We start from the raw sequence: 27,135 nt of genomic DNA, 5'->3' as shown, positions 1-27,135 counted from the left end.
ATGAACCATAGAATGATGTTCTATGGTTCATGGTTCATGATTCAAGGACGTTCAACGGACGTACTGGTGGGGGAAGCTAAAACCTGTCCACAGGTGAGCGAAGCTGCGCCGCGCATATGAAATATGCATCATTTAAAGTTCGCTCACAAAAACAAAATTAACGAGCAAACGAACCAACCTGTGTGAAGTTCAATAGTAATTATATACCGAGAGCTTCGTTCGAAGAGGTTACTTCTAGTAACTTAAATCCACCCCTGGTCTCGTTTGTTGCTACGTAGCACAGGCCATACGGTCATATCTTGTTCTTTTGATGGCTTTGCTGCAGGGCATTTACCAGCATACGGTTATAAGTACTTCAGCGACTGCTGACCACAACCTCATAATAGTTTAAAGTTGGAGCGGGAAAATAAGGCAAAGCATGATCCAAAAACAGAGACTTTTGGGAGGTGGGAGGAACCTCTTGGAACGAAGCTCTCAGCATATAATTACGATCAAACTTCATACAGGTATGTTCGGTTGATTATACTGCTTTCGTGTTTCGTTCTCTAGATTACTTTTACTAGGTATGTGTAGATGTTTAAAGTAAATCTAAAAATGGCTTTTCTTTTATACCATTATTTATTTATTATTCATATATGGGTTGTGTATTATCACAAAAGTACAAAGCTAGATAGAAAAACCACATAATAGGTCCACAGAAAAATTTATTCAGCGGCACAAACATTGGATAAATTTTCCTTCTAAAAAAATTTCCAGATATTCAATGAATATATAAAAAATAAACAATACATTCTAAGAAAAATAAAGATTCATACAGGAATAAAATCTTATTATATTCCTAAACATTTAATGCATCTTATTAGCAAATTAAATATTAATAAAAGGCAAAAATGCGCAAATATTTAATAAAAACTGATGCATCACTTAGTCAGCACTGTCTAGAATGGCATTAGCAAAATGAATTTCTTCTTGACGGCTTAATATGGCTTTATTATAAAACTTATCGCATATCTGCAGTATTTTCAATGATACCTAGGTCTACTCCCTGCCTAAAAGCCATCGACACAGCTACGGGTTTAAATGTGTAAGCAGAATATTTACTCGTATTGAAACCCGCTCTACACAGTACAAAATTTGGAGAATTATTATTCTTTGATACTGAATTGTTTTTAAAATAGTTAATGATATTGACTTCCAGAGGGCTGGCTGATTATTAGCATTTGCGGCAAACAAATATTTCCATTCAATTTCTGTCAGTATATTAAAAATACTAGTTTTTACCATATGAAAATCTACAGGTGAAGAAGAGCGTGCAGTGGCTTTAATACTGTCAAAAAATAAGTTTACAAAGCCTTTTTCTTTTATTTCTTTAAGACCTTCTTGACTTATAAAATAATTCATGAGTGTTGAACTCGCAGACAGAATCTGCGAGAGGCTGCTTGGAGGATTTTTCCTGGGTAATATTCTTGTTTTTTTAATATTCTTTTGAACAACTCCTCTGGGCGTTGCAGGAACAGCATTTGTCTCAGCCTCAGCCTGCTCTTCATCGTTGCCTTCAATGTTCTCTTCATAATATGTTTCATTGTCCATCTGTATTGAGGATACCCGAGCCTTAAAAGCCTAAGAGCCTTGGCAACAAAAAAGCCATTTCATCCTCGTATTTCCACTTTTTCTTTCTCTTGGCGGCTTGACCAGTTGTCGTTTCATTAGCCTTACATATTTTTCTAAATGGAGATTGCAGTGGCTCACAACTTTGCTTGCATTCATCAGCTGCAAAAAATGTTATCTAATAATAAAATTTTATTATTAGTGTTAGAGGAGAATTTGTTGGAGTAATAAAAGTAAATTTAAATAAATTAAAAATCATTTAACCATTTTTAAATTTTTTATCCTGAACAACCGATGAATCAATTATTCTTATTTCATTTTAGATATTTAGCAATGGGAGACTCACTACGGACTATTGCCTTTAGTTATCGCCTCGGTCATTGCACCATCCAGGATGTTTGCAATGTAATAATATCAAATTTAGTGCAAGAATGCATACTGACACCGACCAAAGAAAAATGGAAAAGGATTGCCAATGATTTTTGGAACGTGTGGAATTTTCCTAATTGTTTAGATAAATATAGTGAGTCGAATTTCTTTAATTACAAGCGCACCTCGGTAGTGTTGTTGGTACTATTCGACGCGCAATACAAATTCATTGCAGTAATACGGGAAAAAATAGCGATGGGGGAATATTTGCTACTTGAAACTTAGGGAAAGCCCTAAAAAATGGAATACTAGACATTCCAGAAGACAAGGAATTTACTGGAACTGACATTCTGGCACCATATGTAATAATCGGAAATTTGGAATTTCCTTTGAGAAGGAATATTATGAAACTATACCCTGAACCTCATCTGAAACCATTGTCAATATGGAAAAACAAGTTTTTAATTACCATCTCTCGAGCACGTGGAAAACAGTTTTGGAGTTTTAGGTCAGAAGTTTTGTATTTATTTTAGAAAATTGAATTCAGGATAAGCCCGGAAATGTAGAGGAAATTATTTTAACTACATGTATTTTACATAATTATTACGGGATTGAATATCATTTAACTTTGGTTCAGCTGATACGTCAGATGGAAGTAGAGAAGAACAGTCTCAATTCCTTCCTTTGCCAAATCAAGGATGCAATGCTGGCGAAGATACCTTTTAATATGTAGGGAAATATTTTAACAGTTTTTTAACTCGGAAGCAGGAAAAGTTCCATGGCAAATGAATAAAATATAAATAGATCCTATTATACATGTATGGATGTATACCTATGTCATAATAATTTGTGCATTAAAAGAAATTCCAATATATTTACCTGATTTATTTAATTTCTCTACAATTTCCCTCTATCTTCTATTTTTATGTGCTGTGTCAAAATATAATTTGTCACCCATATTGTATAACTTTTCAGTATTCCTAATGAATTCTATTAATTGTTCATCTAATTTGATTTTTGAAACAAACTCAAGAGAATACGTGATATATGAGAGCATGAGCGTATCGTGAGCGAAGCGCCAAATATGAATATTCTCAAATTACGAGACAGTTTTTAATCTTATCGTTAAGTTTTAAGCTTCTCCCGAAGATGCTAACATCGTTAGCGAAACACGTGTCGAGAGTAAAAATAAAGAGTTTTGGTTAGTGGTAAAACTGTCTCGTAGTTGAGCGTCACACCAAAGGTTCCAACCATAGTACTATGAATATTCTCGTTTAAAAGCAAGTAACAATATTTCACCGCGGTTTAAGTGGTGTGAGCGGAGCGTGATCTGAACTATAATGTGAATCGACCTTTACGTAATTGACGCCTTAATCGAAAAACTTCGAAAACACAAAACTTTATATGGTTTTGGTCAGAAGTCGCTCAAATACACATGGGCATATGGCCTGTGGTACGTAGCAACAGACCAGACCAGGGACGGATTTAACTTCTTTAAACGTGTGCTGCAGAGAGTAGCTTAAGGCGATACTGGATAATAAAAGTAATATAATAACGTTAATATAACATAACCTCGAGAAATCAGGTTGACGTTTGACACTGAGTTACATGATTGTCAGTTGCATGGTTTTCGCCTCGCTTTATATTGTATACACAGCTTAGCATAGGTGTTGAACAGCCTGAGATTCTAAGCTTCATGACTACAACCAACCCTTGCCAGGTTGATGTGATTGAGTGAATTTATCCATGCCATTAGGGCTGAGCATATATTATCGATACAATGACTCGATATTTTTTTTCAGAACATGTGCAACGCTTGTTGAAACTGATTGGAGAGCGGCGTTTTTAAAAAAGAAGTCGAAATAGACTATATAGATATTTCTGTACATCTGGTTGTGATGAGCAAGTTGCATGCTATGATAGCACATTCTTATGCGGGATCCCTTTTCAATGGTGGAGAATCTGATTCTCTAGAAACAAACGCTAAAGGCCTTATAATATGTAAGATGCCATTACTATTGACAAAATACAACTTCTTAAGGTACAGAAGCAAGAGATTTAACTACTTCAGGAGAAAATCACAAAGCTGGAGAGTGACCACTTGTATAAATTCACCGAATCCACGCAATACTTAGCTTCTAAATAAAAGTTATGCCTCTGGTGTATCTGAGAGTTTGGTTGCGGTTTAGCCCTTGAGGGATACAGAAATAATTACACGACAGAAAATTGACGTAACATCAATGGAAATGAACATTCAAGGACTAAAAAGGGGTCGAGATGGGGCAGTAGTTATAAGATGCAGCGGTCAGGAAGATACGGCTAAGGTTAAGAAAGTATTGAATGATTCAATACGTTTAATACTTATCACTCAATACTTTTTTAACCAGTTAGCAGGTGAAGAATATGAAACAAATTTTACAGAGAAGTTTAACCCGCGTATAAAAAACCAGAAAGATGATGTTTGCTGTTCATGTACTAATCCAAAGATGTCGTGATGTTAACCATAATGTGTCCCTTTGTTCAAAGTGAAATTAGCGTCAAGCGAGGAATGTCGCAGGGATGCATTGTGAAAGTCAACCTCTATTCAGAGGAAATATGCAATAAGGCTCTTACTGGTGCCGATGATACACTTATTGTCACTCATAACGAAGAAGATAACAGCTACAAAACCTAATGAATAAAACAACCGACACTTGTACACAGTTTGGCTTAAGACTCAATACCAGCAAAACAAAATATATTGGCAATAAACCTGGTATTGGGGATGATTATATGACGTCAATGGCACAAAGCTGGAGAAAGCTCATAGTGTATCTGGGTAGCAACATCAATGATCAGTGCGACACAACTGTGGAAATCAAAATGAGAATGAAAAAGCTCGAGACATCTTTGTGAAGATGAAAAGCGTTAAGTAGTCACGAATTGACGCTGAAATTACGAATGAAAATGGTACGCTGCTATATCTTTCCAGTTCTCATGTGCGTCACATAAACATGGACGCTCACCGAGATAATGCTCAAACGTCTAGAATCATTTGAGATGTGGGTGTACCGGCGTTTACTAAAAATCAGTTGGGTAGATAAAATTAGTAACAACATAGTTCCCAATCTCATGAAACTATCAAACGACGCAAATTGAAATATTTTGGTCATTTTATAAGACACCCAGGCAAATATGAGATGTTGCGTCTTATTAAAGAGGGAAAATCCTAAGCAAGCGTAGTCCAGGAATAAGAAGAACATCGTGATTAAAAAAATTGAAGCTATTGCATGGGAAATCTGGAGTCCAACTAACATTCCCGAGCAGCTGTCAATAAAGCAATAGCTGTGAACATGATGGACAACAACCGTTGAACGCTCATCCTATCAGAAGAAGAAGATTCTTGTAGACTACCACTCGGTGTATTCAAAAACTATATCAAATTATTTGACATTTTTATTAAACCACCCTGTATAATGTATGAACTTTTCCTTCCCTTTTTAAATCTTAATTAAAACACCAAGAAAATAAATTTGAAAATAATTTATTAAATTTATTTTTGTGCTCATTTTTTTTGCATCAAATACTAAAATACTTACTTAAAGCTAAATTTTAAATATAAGCATATAAGTAAGTACAACTGTATGTGATTTTTTTACGTGCTTATGTGTTAGTATTTTTTTTGTATAAGTTATATAACTTATATTTTTCTATTTGCTCATAAATTAGTAAATAAAATATAAAAAAATCGTATCCCATTAAAAAAAGCCCAGGTCATACCATTAAATCCATTTATGTTTAAAAATTGCATTGCATTTATTTTTTGCCTATTTTACGTGCTTATGTGTTAGTATATTTTTGTATAAGTTATATAACTTATGTTTTTTTCATTTGCTCATAGATTAGTAAATAAAACATATAAAAAAATCGTATCCCATTAAACAAAGCCTAGGTCATACCATTAAATCCATTTATGTTTAAAAGTTGCATTGCATTTATACTATTTTAACGCCCATTTAATTTAATAACTATTAAATAAGTAATTTCTAAATTTAAAATTCCAATAATTATTTAAACATTTGACTAGAGTCAGACTAATGCAAACATGTACCTATGTATCAATATTTACTTAAAAGACTTTTGGATATTACCAGGTCTCAGTAAACTATCTGTGCAAAGCAAGATTTATATACAGAAAATATTATATATTATTTAGATATAAGGGGCTACTTTTTATTACTGACAAAAGTCTTATTAAGAATGAACAAAAGATATGTACAAATGCTTAAGAGTTAATTATATAATTATGTCGTTATTAATTTCTTATTGATATACTTATTACTAAAGCTATATACAGTTTGCCTATGTACCTTAATTCTATCAGTCTAAAACTACTGTATTAGTATTATATACATTAATATTTAATTATATACATTTTGTCCTATAATATTATACAATTTTAATCTAACTAGCTTTGGTCTAAATTATCCTATAATTATTACTAAAATAACTTTTGTTCGATGAATGTGAGGTATAATAAATGTTAAAAATGATTTAAATTATAGTAAAAAAGAAGGAATAAAATTTTAATAAAATAATGAATCATTTGTTTTCTCTCTCATCCTAAACATAATTTAATTCGAAACCCCAATTTTTCTTATCAGATATATCACAATTTCCTTCCCCTGATTCTCTCTTTGGTTTTAATAGTTACTTCTATTAACTAATTAATTTAATTTAAGGAACTTTTCTGTTATTTTAAATATAATTTGTCATGTTTGACCATTTATAAAGCAACTTGATTGACAATAAAATAAATTAAATTGGCAGTAATTTTCAAATATGTTTGAGGCACTTTCATAATTTATCACTAATCTTATGGAAAAATAAATATTTTTATTTTTTTTTATTGTTTTTTTTTAATAAATAATGGTATTAAGCTTCATTTGCATAGAACTGTACATCATATATATCACAATTTGCTTTTCCTGTCCTTGATTTTGATTATATTTCATTATTAATTTCTCTTTTGTCACACATTTTATTATTATTAATGAATAAAATAGCTCTATAGATATTTACAAATGATTACGCTATAAATAATTAAAATTAATACCGTTTAAACCGTTTTATCATATTTGAATATTAACTTTCCTAACTTATTTTAGTCTTTAATTTTGATCATTTTTTTACAGCCTTATTAATTCAAAGTAAAGAATTAATCAATAAATAATAAATTAATTAAATGACATTTGTTAATTTAATTTTAAAACTGTGTGAATAAGGATGAAATTAAATTGCTTTCGTGAATGACTTTTAATTAATATAAAAAGCAACCCTATAGACGAAATTAATTTTTTATGATTAAATTAAAATAAAAAATGTGTCACTAAAAATAATAATTTAGTACCATAGACAGTTTACATCGACCATAGTTTAATTAAGTTTGTATTTTATTTAAAAAAAGTAATTAAAGTACTTAACTTTTATTGGTTTTTATTTGTATATGAAGTATATATTTTTTCCGCTTTAGATACATTTTTGTCAGAATATTTATAATTTTGTATTTAAATCGTCATTATTTTTGGTTTGTATAAAAGAAAGTCAGAAATAAATGTGACTACTTAGCAAAAAGTTTAAAATCGCTTTAACAATGCAACTGGCTGGAAAAGAATGATTTTAACCACTTTTAACCCTTTAACTGCTCTGGACGAATTTATTCGCTATGCCGTAAAACTGCTCTAGACGAGTAAACTCGCATCGCTAATAAAAGTAGGATTGGACTGCTCCTGACGAATATATTTGCAAGCGTTGTTTTCGTGCCTCTCTCGACCGCATGCTGCCGCCGCGGGACGCGGGACTTGCGCAAAGTATCCGAAGGATAGGGATATGATGTAACAGGTCTTGTGGCGTAATAATCTAGTGTAGTGTTCCGCTATTTACCAGTACGTTTGTTTGTTTATTTGGCATTTTCATCGGTTTTTCTAGCTTTTAGTTAGTGAGATAATTATGTCTAAAAACGATTTAACAGATAGGGAGTTGGAAGAGATATTAGCTCGGAGTGATAGTGAATATGACGAGATTGATGAGCCGATGGAGCTTGACGTAAGTACAGAAAAAAAGGTTTATTAATTTATATTTTGTAATTATGAGATGTACGCGATCTACTTGTTTCTACATTGGTTTTTTATCTTCTAGAATGAAGACAATTGGCCAGACGATGACATCATTATAACGCCCGCTGAAGAAAATAATATTGAGGAGTTTTTTTCGAATAGAACAAACTTAGTGGAGTCAAGTGAAGATTCAGACAGCAGTAGTGATCAACCAGTGCACGCTGCAGCGTTTCAAAGTGAGAGAAGCTTTTTATGGACAACTAAGGCTTTTGACCCAAAGGTACATCCAGCTCTAAAATATTTTGAATTTTTTTTTACCCAAGAGTTAGTGGAACAAATAGCGGCCGAAACTAATAAATATTACGACTATTTATTATTGCAAGACCAATCTGAACATTCACGTATCAAGAGGTGGCGGCCAGTGGAATATAAGGAGATGTACTCTTACTTTGCTGTAGCATTACTAATGCCACATGTAAAGAAAAACAAATTAAACTATTATTGGTCAAATGATGAATTTATCAAAACCCCAATTTTTAGCAGACTTATGAAAAGAGACAGATTATTACTAATAACGAAATTACTTCACTTCACTGATAATAATGGTCCCTTACCTGAAGAAAAAGATTCCTTGCAGAAAGTAAGGTTAGTTGTCGACCATCTAAAAAATAAATTCAAAGAAGCATTTTGTCCATTCAAGAATATTTGTATTGACGAAAGTTTGTTACTTTTTAGAGCTAGAGTTTTTTTTCGACAATATATGCCATCGAAAAGACACCGGTTTGGAGTAAATTTTTTTTTATTATGCGATACTGACACGGGTGATATACTTGATTTTATTGTCTACACTGGTGCCTCGACAAATGTAAAGGAATTTGATGGAGCTGATATTGGAAAATCTGGCAGCATAGTAATGACTTTACTTGAGTCTTACCTAGAAAAGGGTCACACCTTATTCGTGGATAATTGGTACACTAGCCCCAATTTGTTTGAGTCGTTGTATAAAAGCAAGACAACCGCTTGTGGTACTGTGACGAATAATAGGAAAAACATGCCAAATTCACAGAGAAGTTACAAAAGGGTGAGTTTACTTATAGATCTACTGAAAACCTGCTTGCAGTAAGATGGCAAGATAAAAGGGAAGTTAACATGTTGTCAAGTTGCCATAAACCTGACGTCGAGGAGACAGGAAAGACAGACCATCAAACAGGAAGAAGGATCATGAAACCCAGCTGCATTGTTAATTATAATCAACACATGGGTCCCGTCGATAAATCAGATATGCTCCTTTCTTCTGTAGAGTGCGTTCGAAAATCAATGAAATGGTACAAAAATTAGATTGCACGGTTTTAAATGCCTACCAATTATATAAATGCAATACCGTGCATTATGTGTCAATTGAAGATTTTCATCTAATGCTGATTAAACAAATTATCGCGAAATTTCACACACCAGTTTCCACTCGTACGGTAGGAGTTTTAGATGAAAACTCGGAATTACGTTTAACTAAAAGACACTTTGCAAATTTCATTCCATCCACTGCCCAAAAGAAGTCCACTACAAAACGATGTTAATGATAATTTTGGGCGACCACTTCAATTTAGCACCGCGCAGTGAAAGGGTTAAAAAATGGAAAAGAGGACTAAACTGCTTGGAAAATTTAAAAAATTGCCTTAGCCTCTTTTAGAAATTAGGAAAAACAACTCAGCTACTTGGAAAAATTAAAAATAGGTATAAAAAAACTATAAGAAAAGAAAACCTAAATGCCTGGAATAAAAAAAACTATAGAAAAGACAATTTAACTTCCTGGTAAAAATTGACCTTAACCTTAGAAGAAGCAATTTAACTACCTGGAAAAAATAAAGTGAGTTATAGAACTTTGGAGTTACATTTCCTTGGAACATCCAGCAATCTGGAAGAAGACATACCAAGCCTTTGAGATATTAAGTACCAGACGAGTGTATATCAAATAAATGTTTAAGATAAAATCAATGATGGATCTTGTCACTTCTTTGGATTTTATTAGTTGTTGATCACATATTATGTGAACTTGAAAACGAAGCATTCTACATATAATAGATGACTTTCATATATTTTAAGAGGTAAATATGAAGAAGTATGAGAACTGTTCAGGCGTGAAACTTGCTATTGACTGAGAAGTGCTTTGACTGTAAATATCTGAAAAATGTTTTGGTTTACATAAAAGCCTTATTAGGTTTTTGGTAAAGCGTGATCTATCTGAGAAATTAAAACTTAACTTAAAACTTACTATTAAAAGATATAACAGAAAACCTAAATAATTGGAAAAATTCGAAATGACTAAAGGATGGTGAAGAAAACTCAACTACATGGAAGGAATAAACTAATTTTCTGAGCTCCTTGAAGAGTTTTCAAAAAGTACCTTAATCCCTGGAAGAAAGTATAAAAGCAGTACCCATTTTAGGAAAGTTTTCTCTAGACTATTTATAATTTACTTTGATTTAGTATTTGAATCTTCATTATTTTTGAAAATATCGAAAAAAAAACTAAACTGCCTGGAAGAAACAAACAAATTTTATGGACTAAAAAAATTACTTGTAAAATAACTTTAAATGACTATAAAGTATATTTACGTAAAATAATACTTCTAAAAAACATAGCAAAATACCAATTGCATGATAAAAAAATACTTGATTTAGAGAAATATTGATATGGATAGTGTCGCGTCTAAAATCTAGTTAAATGATAATTTTTTTTTGTAATTTTAAAACACTTTTGAAAGAAAACATTTTATTATAAAAAATAGAAGCAAAAAAAAAACATTTTATCTTGACCATTCCAAGATATTTATAATTTTTTTTGACGAACATTTGGACGTTTAATGTATAAATGCACTGCAACTGTTTATAACACACTATAATAATCCTAAACCTAACCGAGAACGTTTATGAAAATAGAAAATAGAAAGAAAATTGCGCGTCCAGAATAACAATTCCCACGACCAAAACTCACTCGGGCAAGAGTGGTTTTGTTTCCCTTTAGAAATGCGCTAAAAATTTAATTTCTGTTTTCATTTTATTTACGGAAGAATTTATGGTTAAAATTCCCGGCAAGCTGCAATTAACCGTATAATCCATTTAGCTGACTGCCACAGAGCATGTAAGTACTAAATTAGCTCTTGCCTTGCTCGTACAGGTGCGGGCCTGTAAAGTAAAAAAAAAATCCAAAATAATTAAGCGGAAAAAGTTTTACTCTCGCCTGGCAAATAATGCTTTTTTTGCGGGGTGGACTTTTTATTAATTTTTCTTAATGAGGGTGGATATTATTACTTTAGTCAGTTTTAATCCAAATAAAGTAGTCTGGATGTTTTTTCTTAATTTTCACAAAAAAACTGGAAAAGTAAATTTTTAACATTAATGCTTTTAAACTTTTTTGCCGTTTTAGCTACTAAGGTAGTTAATTTAGTAGAATTATATTTTTTTCCAAAGTAGGTCAGACAAAGTCATATTAGCCCAAAAAAGGGTAATAAGATGCATGATAGGACTGAAAAATACCGAATCTTGTAGATCACACTTTCAAAAAATATTGACTTTCTTAAATATTGACTATTTCTTAAATACATCACTTTCTTAAAATATTGACAGTGCCATGCTTGTACATTTTGAATATTTCCATGATAGCAGGAAATCATTTTACGCCCTTTCAAAAAAATTCAGATGTCTATAATGTAATGACGACAAGGCAATGCAATAGTCTTAAAACTCCCTCACACCGAATGGCAACGTTTAAAAAATGTCTCTACTATAATTGCATTAGGGTGTATAATGCTTTACCTGATTAGTTGAGAGATTAGATTGAGTTTTAAAAATTTGTCAAAAAACTGATAAAGTATTTAAATCTAGACTTAAACAATTATTGTGTGAATATCCCTTTTATTCACTTGATGAATTTTATAACCACATATCGCAGACACTAAACTCATGCCTGTTTGGAGTCAACTATTGTTATGATTCTTTGTATGTATTGTGTTTCTTGTCTATTTATTTGATTAATTGATGGAGATGGGTAGTTGTAATAGTATTATATGATATATTGTAAACTTCTGCTTTAATTATTCGACAATTGTGATGTTTTCACTGAAACGGATGACAAATAAACTTTATTATTATTATTATTATTATAAAATATTTAAAAAATAAAACATTTTTTTTAATATAGAATATCTTTTAGTGCGCGAGAGGTTGGGAAATCCCGAAACTGGAAATACTACAAACCAAAATATGTGAATTTTTATACATTATTTATACCTTAACATACCTTAGTATCAAAGTTAAAAAAAGTAAGTAAAAATGGTGAATGTTCATATAAAATTTAAATATCGAATAACTAATAATTTTAGTTTCTTGTGATGAAATTCTTTGACGTTTTCGATTGTTTTAAATTTAAATTTTTGGACGTTAACTCATTACATTTGGAGACCAAAAAATCCACATTTTTATTTTCATTAACAAAATAATGAGAGGTTATTATTAAAAAAATATTGACAGATAAACGTAAATGAAGTAATATGGGTGCCCAACATTTGGGGCTAATGAAACCTTGGCAATTATTTTTTTCTTCTAATGTATTTCTTCATAATAAAGTAAGCTACAGACCTTTAAAAAGAAAACAAAAATTGATATATAAATATAAAAATAAACTATTACATAAAAATAAATAAACTCTTCTTGAGCATATAGTATTTTTGTCCAGGCACCATACACTTTCATAGTGGTAAGAACTCATTTTCCGACATTGGATAATCTTAATAATTTTTCTTATCTACAGTATACTTCGTCTTATAACAAAACTATACACAGTGCGGCTCCTAATTTTCCCCACCCCCTTCTCTTATCTTTTAAATGCGTTTACATAAACATTTGAAATTTGGCACACATGATTAGCAACCTACTGTAATACTACTTTTTGATCCCAAGCTCATTTCGCAAAACTTCAAAATGGCGGCGGACGCCATACGATACATCGTTTGAAAGCTTTTACTGAACGCTTTATAGTCCTAGAATATTAAGTCATTACTTCTACCCATAGCAAAATGGCAGGGTTGCAAAATCTAATTTTTCGCATTTTTCATACCATTTAAAAAAAAAACTTTAAGTCACACAGAAATGAAACTATTTCACTAAAAAAGATGTTGAAAATATGCACCATTAACTTCAAGACAGTAAAATAATCTATTGGAGAACTCTTCACGAACATTTTGGAAAGTGGCGACATCAATATTGCGACATGCATCAATTATTCTATGACGTAGATCGAAAATAGATTCTGGCTTGGTGACGTTGACTTTTAAGTAGCCCCATAAAAAAAAAGTCCAGAGGTGTAAGATCGGGCGATCTAGCTGGCCACTCGGTAGGCCCTCGACGACCACTCCACCGATTAGGGTAAGTATTATTCAAATATTCCCTAACATTGGTGCTAAAGTTTTTTTTTGATTTTCCATAAAGATTTCCCAACACAATGGATTCAATTTAAGGTTTTTATTAAGCAAATTCTTAATTGTTTTACAAAATAGTGCTTGATAGAAGTAAAGAAATATAATTTTGAATTTTTTTATCAGATCAAAATCGAAAATTTGAACTTTTGCAACTATCTTTTGAAGACACTAACTGGAAATGTATAGCCAAGAGTTCCTTCGTTACCTGAAAAACTGCTAAAAACTACATTAATTTTTATGTTATAATTTATTTCATGATAATAAAATTTTAATAAATTTTCCATTTATATTGCCAACTTAAATTGCTGCGATTCGTTTTTATTTTCTTGTAGTAAATAAATTTTCAGTCATTGCCAATTGCAAGAAATTGGTTAAAAAATAGGTGGAGTTTGTGGGAGGAGACCAACCCAACCCAACCCAACCCAACTGCCTTGAATACAAAATATATAAATTATGAGTTTTATTTTGTAAACATGAGCATAACTTAAATCGACAGGATGAACATTTATATAATTTTGTTAAATATAATTAAATTTCATCAATTTTTTCAATTATATTACGAATATTTTGAACATATAGGCATACTTTTACTTGTAAAAAAAAATCCTAACTTTAAAAAATTTACTAAATTACTGCAGGTTTTTAAATATAACTCTAAAATGAAAGATGTAAAAAACAAATTAACAATACAGAAAATTTTAATTATCTTTAAAATATAGAAAAGAATATACGTTAAAGGTCTGTAATAAATGAACGAAAACTCCAGGATGCCAGGAAAAAAAACACTTTATCTCGTAGAAATTAAAAAATTACTAGAACTTCTCAAAAATATCAAGAAATTGCCTGAAAAAAGTATTTAACTGCCTGGTAGAATAAATAAATGAATAACTATGTATAAAATTTAAATAAATATTAATAAATAAGGAAAAAATTTTTAAACTCTGACCAAGCAAAAAATGCCTTTGTAGTATCCTAAAGATGACTTATTGTAAGTTAAAACATCGATTTTGTAAGTTTTTTTACATTGAAATCGATTTTTTTTTCAAAAACATGAATAAACTATATATGCCCAAATTTTAATAATTTTTGAAAATTTTGCCAAGGACAAATAGAAATATCTCAGCAACGTTCCATAAAAGTAAAAAACACGAGACATTAAACAACGTTAACAGCACATCAAAGAGATCTACTATGTCATTAGAGATTTTTTTGATTAAAATTGAAAATTTAAATTACTTCAATAATAGCATAAGTTGTTTTTCTAAATTTTAAGTATTTTAGAGACCTATGGGCTTAGTGTATCATTAAGGATATTTATTTATAAAAAAAATATTTCTTTCCCTTTTTAGTGTTCAATTTTTCATTACTTTTGAAAATTCTAGAGGTACTAAAAGAAATTGTTTCTTTATGTTCTATTTGTCTCTCATGCTCTTCCCCTCTCTCATTTTTCTTCTATGGAAGTTGCAACTGTATATATTAGATTCATTTTTTCCTTCCGCCAGGAAGTTAGAGTTTCTTTCTATCCGTTTTCTAGATAGTTAAAGAGCCATTTTCTCTCTTTCTACTAGGCTTTCTTTGTTTCTCTCCTTATGCAATCCTCTTTTATTTTTTTCAGGATATTAGGGTCACCTTTCTTTTTTCCTAGTAGTTGAAGACTCATTTTGTCTATAACTCTTCCGAAGATATTACAACTGAAGATATTAGTGTCACTCTTTCCTTCTTTCAGGCAGTTGAAGAGTAATTTTTTCTCTCTCTCTCTCTCTTCTAAGCTTTCTTTGTCTCTCTCCCTATTTAATCCTTGATTATTCTTTTAGGATTTCTCTTTTTTCTCCTGGCAATTAATGGTTTATTTTGTCTTTCTCTCAGATGCTTCAAGAATCATTTTGTCCTTCTTCCAGGCATTTGCATATTTAGTCTCTCTCCCATGAACTCTTTATCTCTCGCTCTCTCTCTCGTACTCTCAATTCAATTCTTTTGAGGATGTTGGAGCTGAGGATACTAAAGTCACTCTTTTTTTCTCTCCCAGGCACTATTTGCCTCTCCCTCTTTTTCTCTTCAAGTGTTCTGACGATGTTGCTTCTGAAGTTAAGGTTTTTTTCTGTTCACCTTCCACACTTGGAAGGCAATTTTTTCTCTCTGTCTCTTTTTCCTCCAGGCTCTTCTTATCTCTCTCTTTCCTAATTAGATACTTCATTTTTTAGATGTTTTTTCACTTTTCTTCTTTTACTGGCAGTTGAAGACTTATTTTGGGTTTCTCTCAGATATTTAAAGAATAATTTTGTCCTTATTCCAGGCAGTTAAGCAAATTTATTAGAAAAATCAAAATTCGTAGTTATTTTTACCTTCCATTGTATTGGGAAAAAAAACATAATTTTCAGAAAACTGATAAAAATTAAAAAGAAATAATTTTGATACCATATTATGCACCTTCTGACAAAAGTACACAACGAACGAAACGTCTTTAGAACTGATATTAGAACTGACCAAATCACTTCTATATAAACCGCTTTTTTCACCAAATTTGATCAATAAACATTTATCTACCAGTAAGAGTTTTACAGAAAACTGCCTTATTTTTCTGCAGATTTTTCAAGTTCTACAGCCTCAAGAAGTAAAAAAAAAATACTTACCTATTTCTGAAGTGAGTAAGTAGGAGAAGTAGTAGACGTCCTTGTATAAAAAGGAATAGTTAACCTATTTTCACATTTCGGCTTTTTATTCCCAACAAAGCAAATCAGGTACAGACAAACTACACCTATGGAAGTCATGCATACCAACACGTCGATGAAAATGATATGCATATAAGATATAATATACTCCCATGGTGGATGTTCTGAGGACGACTCCTTCGGGAGAACTTGACAAAGAATCGTTTCCTTACCATCATCCTCTTTGCAGTGGTGTTTTATAGGCATGATGGCCTAAAATTTTAAAAAATTTAAAAGTTCTTTAAGATTATCTTAAAATAACTCACCTGAAGCTTATGGTGAAAGTTCTTTATCTGACTACACAAAACCACCTTATTTTCTCTGAAATACACGTCAGAAACTCTAGAACACACTTTGGAACATAACATTTCTTTATAATTAACAGCATCTCTTAAGTTAATTGGTTCTAGCATAAATTCTGAGATCATGGGACTCTTATGTTCTGCGGTATCTTCAAAGAATAGGGCACAAGCACATCTAATGTCTAAATAAAAAAATATAATTTATTAATAATTTATATAAAAAAAAATATATGGGTACTCGTACTCGTACGTTTTACGATGACTCATGCTGGCCATTCAACTTTTGACTTACATTTGATTGTTTGATATAATTGCAAAAATATTTTTAATAGCTTGGAAATTCTATGAAAAAATATTCAATAATAATTTTAGAATCTTTGGTACCAAAAAAGCGAATTCGTGAAATCTTCATAAAACGTACAAAATAACCAACATGAATATACTTACGATCATTATCAGTCGATTTATTACTAGGCAAATCCTCAAATTTGATATGATGTGGAGCACCATTAATGTTAATCTTTGGCATACATGGTTCTCTTGTTTCAACATTAATTTTCGGATCACCAACGTTTTGTTCGCCCTTATCATTTGAAGGTGTTAGCATCGTTAAAAGTTTTCTTCCAGTTGCCGTTCGTAAACCATTTTGGGATTCTTCAATAAATTCATCAAGCAGATCTCTAGTATCTCTCTTGTGATGATGGTGCATAGTAGGTCTAGTTTTATGAGAATTTCTTGTGGGTTTCCTTGCTCTTCTACGTCTGTTGGTATCTCTTTTGGTCCTTTCGTTACCATCTTGATATACTTTAATAAGGGTACTATCTTCAGTTACCGATTTTGCTGGATTTGCAGGTGCTGTATCAGTTACTACTGTAGCAGCTGTTTTAATTTTTATAAGTTCTGTAGCAGAATTTTTAGAACTGTCTAGAACTTCTCTAGCTAAACTTTGATCTTTTATTTTAGAATTTACTTTAGAAGCCTTTACAGTATCTTTGACCATCTGTGTTGCCGAAGCCTCATTTTTTTTAGCATCCTGAGGTTCTTTTACTGTATTAATGGATGTATCTACTGTTGTTGAAGATGTGTTAACATGCTTGGCTGCTTCAATAGTTGCTGTTACTTCAGATATGGTTTCGTTTAAAATATCTGTAGTTACCGATTTTGATGGATTTGCAGTTACTATATCAGCTACTGCAGTAGCCGCTGTTTCATTTTTTATAAGTTCTGTAGCAGAATTTTTAGAACTGTCTTGAACTTCTCTAGCCAAACTTGGATCTTTTACTTTAGAATTTACTTTAGAAGCCTTTAGAGTATCTTTGACCATCTGCGTTGCCAAAGCCTCATTTTTTTTAGCATCCTGAGGTTCTTTTACTGTAGTAATGGTTGCATCTACTATAGTTGAAGGTGTGTTAGCATGATTGGCTGCTTTAATAGTTGCTGTTACTTCAGATATGGTTTCGTTTAAAATATCTGTGGGAGTACTTCTTGGAACTTCAACGATAGGTATAATGCTGGTTTCATTAACTGTGGCCTGAACTTCTATTTTGATGGCATTAGTAACTGCAGATATCAGGTCCCTTGTTAGATTTTGTACTGCTTTAAGATATTTAGTATCTATTATCTGTCTTTTATGCCTAGGTCCTGAAGATCTGTATTTATGCCTGGCTTGATTGTCGTTTCTTCTTAGAGTCCTTTGAGGATGAGGTTTATGAATATTGTGGACATGCTTATGTTCATTTGATTTGAGAGGGGATTTATGAGGAATATTAGGCTTAGCGTCCTTGTTTGCTTTATGTACCCTTGCTTTGGTGTCTTTGGGAGTAGATGTTCTGGATCTTGTTTTATTGTTATGTACACTTTTTTCTGTACTGCCTGTAGCTTTATTTACTTTTTTTTCTTTAGTAGAACTTTGTGGATTATGGACCTTGCTTCGTTCTGTAACTTCATTTTTTGTAGTATGTCTCTTTATAGCAGATCTTGTTTTTACAGCTTCTGGTTCTGGTAATGTAGATTCGTTAGAAGAAGTTTCAGGATCTAATTTATTATTAGATAAATCAATCGCATCTTTGATTTGATTTGGTTTGACTTTTGCTCCTTTTTGGGTTCCAGTTGTTAAACTTTTTTGCTTGTTGACATCTCTTTTTGCTCTGACCGAGTAAGTTTCTCCCAAATTTAAGTTACTTGCGACCTACAGAACAATGACACTGTATAAGGACTAAAAAATAAAAAAGTTACTTACATTATTAACATCTCCTATAGATCCCTCCGGGATGTTCAATGTATTTTCATTAACATCAGCTTTGTCCACTTTACATTTTGAGCATTCCAGTGTCTTATTACTATTGTCTCGTTTATGGATAATATGGAGTTTTCTTGCGACGTAGTTGGTAGCATTTTTCATAGCATTTGCAAAGTCGTGCAATACATTTCTTTTCGAGAGGTTTTTAACCGGTTCAGCATATTTATATTCGTCTTCTATCGTAGCTGCTGCAGTAACAGGTGCTACTCTGGCAGTAAGTTTTAACGGGCCTTTACCACGGATATAGCTGGGACAAAAGGACCTGAGAAATATGAAATATTTTTAAGAAGGTTGCAAGTGTTATCTTTTAGACATTAATGTTCTGTTGATAGATGTTTTCTAAAATTCAAAATCCAACTAATCAGGTCTAAATCAAAAAATTATTAAATGCAAACATTGATAGGTCCAAATCAATATTACTTGGGAGCTGGGAGTTTTTGGTAGAAATATCCAGAAAAACTAGAAAATAAAACTATTAGTATTTTCTCTTGTAGCTGATTTAGGTCATGAGTATCACAACCAAAGAAATTATTTCAATAGTTTTTCTAGTACTCCAAAATACTGAAAATATCAATAGAAAATATAAACTAAGAGAATAAAAAACTTTTAGCAAAACATATATTAACTACGACATATTTAAAACCAAAATAGTAGAAAATAATTATAATATAATACTGATATCACAAAATATAGATCATTCCACTGAAACACTGTTAAACTGGATAAAAAGCAAAAAAAAATTAAATTTTGAAAAAAATAATTTTTTTTGGGTAACTCAAAAATTGCTCATAAAAAATATAAAACAAATTAAGTAGTTTTTGAGTTATGGACAGTTTTTCGAATTTACAAAAATTTCCTAAAGAAAAGACGATTTGTCCTGAAGAAAATTACTTTTTTTTAAATTTTGAATTTTTTTGAAAACCCTTGAAGCAAAAGTCCAATCAATTTAAATGGAGCATCTGTATAAAAAATTAAAATATATTAATTGAGTAGTTTTTGAGTTATGGCCAGTTTTTCATATATACAAAAAATAAAATAATCCTAAAGGAAAGACGATTTTTTGTCAAAATTTTTATTTCTTTTTTTTTAAAACCCCGGAGCAAGTGTCCAATTAATTTAAATGGAGAATATGTGTACGAATTTTGAAATGTGTAAGTTGAGTACTTTTTGAGTTATGGACAGTTTTCGGAATTTTCAAGAGATAAAATCATCCTAAAGAAAATAACTTTTTTCAAAATTTTGATTTTTTTTGAAAACCCTTGAACAGGCATCCCAATCAATTTAAATGGAGAAGCTGTATATCTGTATTATGGATTGTTTTTGAAATTTTGAAAAAAATAAAATCCCAGGAATTTTTATTTCTTTTTTGAAAAACGTTAAGGTAAGTGTTCCATTAATTGCAGTAGTTTTTGACTTATGGACTCTTTCTGGAATTATGATAAAATAAAATCACCCCAAAAAAAATTGTTTTTCAAAATTTCCAATTTAATTTTTTTTTTTTTTGAAGTAGTAGTCCAATAAGTTTAAGTGAAGAATCAGTATACGAATAAGTTAAGTAAGTAGTTTTTGAGTTATAAACAGTTTTTGGGATTTTCATGAAATAAGATGATCACAAAAAAAAAATATTAAGAAGAAACCGTAGATATCAGCTGGAACTGCATATACAATGCATAATAAAGACAAATTTAACTACATATATTAATTTAACTAAAAAATAATTATCTACAATATTACGAACAATATAAACAACATAGAAATCAACTTAAAATATAAGCTCAATACTATAAAACTGTCCTCGTCTGGTGTAAAGTATTTGTGTTCTGTATTGTACCATGCTCCACAAAGACAGGATGCTGCCTTTATTGAGTTTTTTGAAAACTACCTAGACGAGGTAAGCGATTTTAATGGCACTATTATTATTTTGGGAGATTTTAATCTGGATTTACTTAAAAACTCATTTTATGCTGACAAAATAAAGGATGTAATATTTTCCAGTGGACTTACACAAATTGTAAAATCGCCTACAAGAATAGTACCTACGAGCCAGACGCTTATTGATTATGTAGTAACTAACGATAAAAATTTACCTCTTGAAGTTCATTTAACACCGAAAATCAGTGACCATTCCATTATCTCGATTAATGTTGATTATCAAAATATAGTGACTCCGAATATAACTACTTTAAAAAGATCTACTAAACATTATAACTCAGATCAATTGCAACATGATATTATTAGTACACCTTAGAACACCAGCATTTCAGATGTTAATTTATAAGCAGAAGCCTTCATCTTCTCTATTACATCAAGCCTCAACGAAATGTGTCCCATGATCCCAGCTGTCACGGAACATAAATATCAAGATCAGAAGTGGATTAACTCGGAAATTAAAAATCTAATACGTGAGAGGGATAGTCTGTATAAAAGAGCCATTTTACATAAAAGTGAAGACATACGGGCAGAGTATAAATCAAGACGAAATGCTATCGTGAGTAAAATTAGGAATGAGAAAGACAATTATTTTGCTGCAACCATAGATGAAAATCGCAATAGCACATCAATTTAATCATTTTTTATAGATAGTATCACTGAGATTATTCAAAATATACCGCAACAAAATATAGGTAGCGATGCCCCAAGAAGTCTCACCTCAACTAATATTCTCCACAATTTTGAACCAATATCAATGGCTAAATTGAGACAAATCGTTAATAATCTAAAAAATGTAGGCTGGGGTGAAGATGGCATCTCCAAACAGATTCTTTGTGATGTCTTTCATGTTGCTGCAAATAGACTGTTGGACGTCGTAAACACCTCACTTTCAAATGGCGTCTTCCCGGAGTCCTGGAAGATATCAACAGTTATTCCTGTCCCAAAGGTGCCAAATACCAAGTTGTCTAATGAGTTTCGTCCTATCAATACTGTTCCTATATATGAAAAGGTCTTAGAAGTATGTGTAAAAGAGCAATTACTGCAGTTCTGTGATAGCAACCAAATTATAATTCCTAACCAGTCTGGCTTTCGTGAGCGTCATTCATGTGAATCTGTACTTCTGAATATCTGTGATAATTTTTTAAAGGCAATTGACTTAGGTAATTGTGTGTTGGCTGTGTTTTTGGATTTTAAAAGGGCGTTTGTTGATAGAGATATATTGTTGGGTAAGTTAGAGCACATAGGAATTAAGCTGAACGTTTTAAAGTGGTTAAAGTCTTATTTGTGTAATAGGTTACAAAGTGTGAAGTTTAATAATGCTATGTCTGAAACTGTAAATATCGATGTTGGTGTGTCCGAAGGTACTGTTCTGGGTCCATTATTATTTTTATTTTACATTAATGATAAGTTAGGGCGGCTCAAAGATCAAATATTATTTTATTTGCTGATGATACTATGCTCTATATAGTTGGTCAAAATCTACAGCAAATGGTTTGCGACATGAACATAGAACTTGGCAATATGTTTGACTGGCTTTGTAACAATAAGTTAAGCTTAAATACCACAAAATCAAAATTTTGTATATTTGGTAGACGGTCGAAGACATCTTCTATTGACATTGAAAGTGTAAATGTTTGTGTGGATGGACAGAAATTAGTTTACGAGGATCAAATTAAATATCTCGGAGTAATTTTAGACTCAAACCTAACTTTTCAGGCTCATGCCGATTATATCATGAAAAAGTTTGCTAAAAAGGTAGGATTCAATAATAGAGTGGGACAAAACTTATCAATAGACACAAAAATAACGTTATTTAATGCTATAGCTCTTTCGCATTTACAATTTTGTTCAACTCTTTTATATAATTTACCGCAATATAAAATCTCTCAATTGGAAAAAATTCAAAATAGGGCAATGAGAATAATATTGAGATGTAACCGCTATACTTCTATTAAAATAATGTTAAATGTCTTAAATATGTTGACCGTCCATCAACGAATTATGTTTAATGTTAATGTATTTATATTTAAGTTGAAGAAAGGCCTTTTACCTAATTATATATATGTGATAAGTTAGTGCTATTTCGTGATGTCCATAATTATAATACTAGAAATTGTAATGATTTTATTTTAGCTCATAAGTGTAATACCGTTCAAATGCTTAATTCCGTGCTCTATAAAGGTTTGCTCGAATTTAATAAATTGCCTAATGACTTAAAAATCTGTAATAATATAAATAGTTTTAAACGATTATTAAGAGTACATATTTTTAAATTGTATTATTAGACCCATGTTTTGTTTTTTATTTTAAATTTTTGTCGTTTTAACCTGTATGTATTTTATATGTAGCAATTTGCTAAATAAAGATTATTATTTTTATTATTAAAATATTATAAATAACCTTCTCGTGTCCTCAGTTTGTAAGCTCGGTTAATTTATTTTTGTTAGATACTTATAGATCAAAACAAAATCAGACGATTGATTTATATATATTTTGGTTGATGTTTCTATTCATCTCTTTCTATTGTCCCAATTCATCTTCCAAGGTAGATGGTTAAAAAATTAACAAACTGTAAACCACAAAAATAGTCCTGAGGATGATCTCATTGAAATCGAAACAACGATCAAGCTATATATATCGATCGTCTAAAGTATTTTTGACCAATATCCAATAAAAAAAATAAAATATTTACAAAAAGATGTGGCAAATAATAAATGAATACTACAACAACAAATATCAAAAATCTAGTAATCGAAAACCAACAGAAATAAAAAATGAGCATCGAAATAGTATTAGATAATAAAGAAATTCTTATCTTAAAAATTGATGCGATCTCAGGTTACGACAAAATAAAGTACAGTATAAAGTAGTAAATAGCAAAATTGAGTCATTTACAGAGGACACTGTTTACCACACAAAGGGTGAGACATGGATAGGGGTTAAACAAAACATTATAAAAATTATACACAAATCTATTATCGATTAATACAGAAAAAACAGTGTATATTCCATTCTCTGCTAATATCCAAATGACTATTACTCTCGAATTTAATGTAATCAAAGGTGTTAGTCCAACTAATTACCTAGAAAGACTCTCATCTGAAATGAGATTAAAGCTGAGATCATTATTATACTTGTTTAAGCAAAGCGCAAGAATAATAAACTTTCATATAACAAAAACGGTGTAGTATGGGCTATTATGATCCATTTTTGTCATAAAAAAACTTGCCTTAAACTTTTAAAACAGTACACAAAAACATCCTCAAAATCATCTGTAAATTCCTTCCAACGAACTTTTTGACTATATTAAGGTGTTACCAATAAGATAACTATACTATAAAAAAGTACTGATTTATGTTACGAAAAATAAACAACCGAACCTACACATAAAACTACCAAACAAGATTTGTTGCACAAAATCAAACTGTTCCCCGAACGATGTCTAAAACAAAAAGTCAGTGTTCATTTACATATATAGGACAAAAAATATTTAGTAAACTATTATTGGAATTAAAGCATACCAGATAAGAGAAAAACTTTACAAAGAATATAAATAATCTTAATTAAAAAAAAGTAAATAAAAAAAAATTCTTTAAAAAATATATATTTTTTGAAATTTTAATTTTTTTTTGACAAACAAATGATACTTTTTTTATTTAGGATGATATAATATATTGGTATAATTTAGCACTTAATATGTTTTTATTAAATAAAGCTGAGAGGTATAGACAAGTTTTTAACTTTGTGGATCTAGCCTATTAAACCCGTATAATAAATTAAATTTATTTATTTTCGGAAACTTTACTTATTCCACCTTGTACTGAAGCTATAAATATAATATTATCTCTACCTGATTAAAAATTATTTATTTCAAAAGATTAACCAAATATTGAAGTTCTAAATCTAATACTTCTGCAGATATCTCACTTGTTCTAGCAAATCTCCCCTGTATGATGTTACGACACAAAAATTCGACAATCTTCGTTGGTAGTGAAATAAAGTATTATAAATGATAACCAAAACTATCTTGCAGTCTACAATGTATTGTATTTAAAATAAAATATAAATAAAACATATTTATGTAAAACTTAAATTGATATAACGTAAACTTTTTTAACGATATAAAGCATATAACGTAACATTAGAAATTATTTTTATATTTTGCGAGTAAGTCATAGTAAAACTCTCTATACAGGGTGGACCCAGAGTAGCCTCAAAAAAATCAGTTTTCAGTAAAATATAACAAGACAAAAGAAAAAATTCTCCACAATTTTTTTACAACATCTATAGACTTATTTAATAAGGGAAGCAAGTAGGTATATTGAAAGGAAATGTAAACTAAGTCAAAGTTTTTTCGAGATGCAAATTTAAATATTAATTGAGAAAGACAATATATTAATAATATTAATAAGAAATTATTGTAAATTAAAACTACAAAAAAAAAATTTTTAAATAATATTCGTAATAAAAAGCCTTTTAACATAATTTTTCTAACCTAATTTGAAATATACTGATATGTTAACGAATCAATAAAATAATTTTATAAAAAGAATTTTAATTATTAATTAGCAATAAATGACAACTATAGTAGTAAAGAATTACTAATAAAAATGTTTAAACTTAATTATATAAACAATAAAATATTTAAATTTTCATAAAGATTTAATAACTTAAAATCAAACTTTTTTAAGAAAAATGTTCATTTGCTCATAGTTTGTTATTGTATTTTCTTAATTATTTTTACTTGCTATATTTATTATCACAATATTTATAATTATCATTATAATCTTAAACATTGTTTTTTTTAAATATTTGTTTTGTAATAACTTTTATTAACTTAATAATTCATGAAATCAATATTATTTTTTGTATGCATATATTATATGTATGTATTTGTATTTATTATTAATATTATTAACTTAGTTATTTTATTAAAATCTAAACATATTTTTAATTAAATTTACTTTCAAATATACAAATTTTATAATAAATTCAAAAGTTATAGATAGTACATTGACAACTAGGCATAAGTTAAATGAACATAATTCACTTTTTTCCAAATTTACTAAATAAAATAAAAAGCTTTTTATGGGGTTAAAATTAATTAAAAACTTAAATATTAATCTAAAATATAAAGAATCATTTAAATAAAACTATAAAAAATAAATACATTTATCAAAAATAGTAGATTTGTGAATGTAATTTACACGAAAAAAATAAATGTAGAAAAAATTATTTTTCAATCACATAATTAATGATTACTAAAAAAAAATATTTAAAGAACATCATAATGTCATTAAAAAAATATTTTTTTTTAAATATTTAAACAATTAAAAGGATTTTTTAATTTTTTTTATAATATATATCCTGCCAAATGAATTTAAATTTGTTGTTTTTTTTAATCAATTTATCTTTTCAAAAATAGTGTTTTTTCCTGTCAGTTTTTTTATTTAGTTTTCTTAAATTATCATATATTAAGAAAATATTTATAATAGGCAATAAACCAATACATTTTTATTTGATTTTTACATAAAGTTATTTGTTTATATTATCTTAGTTCATTTTCACTTACATTGTTATATTTTATTCAAGTTCTATTTATATTAATTTACCTTCAAATATACAAATTATATAGTAAGTTCAAAGGTTGTAGATAGTACATTTATAATTAGGCATAACCTAAATGGATATGATTCACTTCTCATTACTTTACTAAAAAGAGTAAAAATTTTCTTTGGGTTTAAAAATTAAATTAATTAATCAATTTAAATATTAATTTAAGTACTAAAGAATCATTTAAATTGATTAATACATTTATTAAAAATATTAGTTTTATGAATGGAATCTGTACAAAATAAATAAATATAAGACCAATAACTTTTCATTCATATAGTAAATGATAACTACAAAAAATATTTAAATACTATCATATAAGCAATTAAAAAATTATAAATTAATTTTTAAAGATTTCAAAGGTATATTTAAAGGGTTTGGTTTTTATGTTTTGTTTTTTTTAGATATTCTGCTAAATAAATTTAAATCAATCGCTTAATGTTATATAATAGAATATTTTTAAAATAAATTTATAGTATTTATATTCAACTTCCTTTTAAAAAAAATTATCTACTTTTAACAATATTATTAAATTTCAATTTAATCAATTAATTTTTTTTTTTAAAATATTATTCTTATTTAATAAATTTTCTACTCACGTTGTCCAATGCCACAGTATCACAAACACCAATGCACAAAGTACCAACTTCATTTTGAACTTTGACGGTGCTACCATCGGCAGTCGCTCTTATATAGAAAAATTCTATAAAATTTTTCATTTACACCTAGATTATTA

The 27,135-nt window shown here is 29.7% G+C and overlaps 2 protein-coding genes across 2 annotated transcripts; one reads left to right on the top strand and one right to left on the bottom strand.

Moving 5' to 3' along the window:
- Positions 1 to 9,410, top strand: LOC126735228 (piggyBac transposable element-derived protein 4-like). The gene is made up of 5 exons (XM_050439179.1): positions 1 to 93; positions 7,945 to 8,061; positions 8,155 to 8,717; positions 8,808 to 9,097; positions 9,139 to 9,410. Exons 1-5 carry the CDS (start codon positions 1 to 3, stop codon positions 9,408 to 9,410), a joined length of 1,335 nt encoding a protein of 444 aa, XP_050295136.1.
- On the bottom strand, positions 5,485 to 27,135 carry LOC126735135 (uncharacterized). Its single transcript, XM_050439067.1, has 6 exons — positions 26,999 to 27,135; positions 18,795 to 19,116; positions 17,003 to 18,743; positions 16,520 to 16,737; positions 16,176 to 16,466; positions 5,485 to 11,254 (listed from the first exon to the last, which is right to left on the bottom strand). The coding sequence occupies exons 1-5, from the start codon at positions 27,073 to 27,075 to the stop codon at positions 16,176 to 16,178; spliced, it is 2,649 nt and encodes an 882-aa protein (XP_050295024.1). The 5' UTR covers positions 27,076 to 27,135; the 3' UTR covers positions 5,485 to 11,254.

This window comes from Anthonomus grandis, chromosome 4 (genome assembly GCF_022605725.1).
Source record: "Anthonomus grandis grandis chromosome 4, icAntGran1.3, whole genome shotgun sequence".
NCBI classification, from domain to species: Eukaryota; Metazoa; Arthropoda; class Insecta; order Coleoptera; family Curculionidae; genus Anthonomus; species Anthonomus grandis.
This window is presented reverse-complemented; position numbering and strand designations above follow the sequence as displayed.

What these genes read in the sequence shown, in the direction of transcription:
- LOC126735135 (XM_050439067.1), bottom strand. Translation starts at nt 27,075, where the DNA reads ATGGTAGCACCGTCAAAGTTCAAAATGAAGTTGGTACTTTGTGCATTG. An exon ending in ATACTGTGGCATTGGACAAC is followed by an intron (nt 19,117 to 26,998) that starts GTGAGTAGAAAA and finishes CATATTTCTCAG; the next exon opens with GTCCTTTTGTCCCAGCTATA. An exon ending in TAAATCGACTGATAATGATC is followed by an intron (nt 16,738 to 17,002) that starts GTAAGTATATTC and finishes TTTTTTATTTAG; the next exon opens with ACATTAGATGTGCTTGTGCC.
- LOC126735228 (XM_050439179.1), top strand. Translation starts at nt 1, where the DNA reads ATGAACCATAGAATGATGTTCTATGGTTCATGGTTCATGATTCAAGGA. An exon ending in AAGCTAAAACCTGTCCACAG is followed by an intron (nt 94 to 7,944) that starts GTGAGCGAAGCT and finishes CGGTTTTTCTAG; the next exon opens with CTTTTAGTTAGTGAGATAAT. An exon ending in ATGAGCCGATGGAGCTTGAC is followed by an intron (nt 8,062 to 8,154) that starts GTAAGTACAGAA and finishes TTTATCTTCTAG; the next exon opens with AATGAAGACAATTGGCCAGA.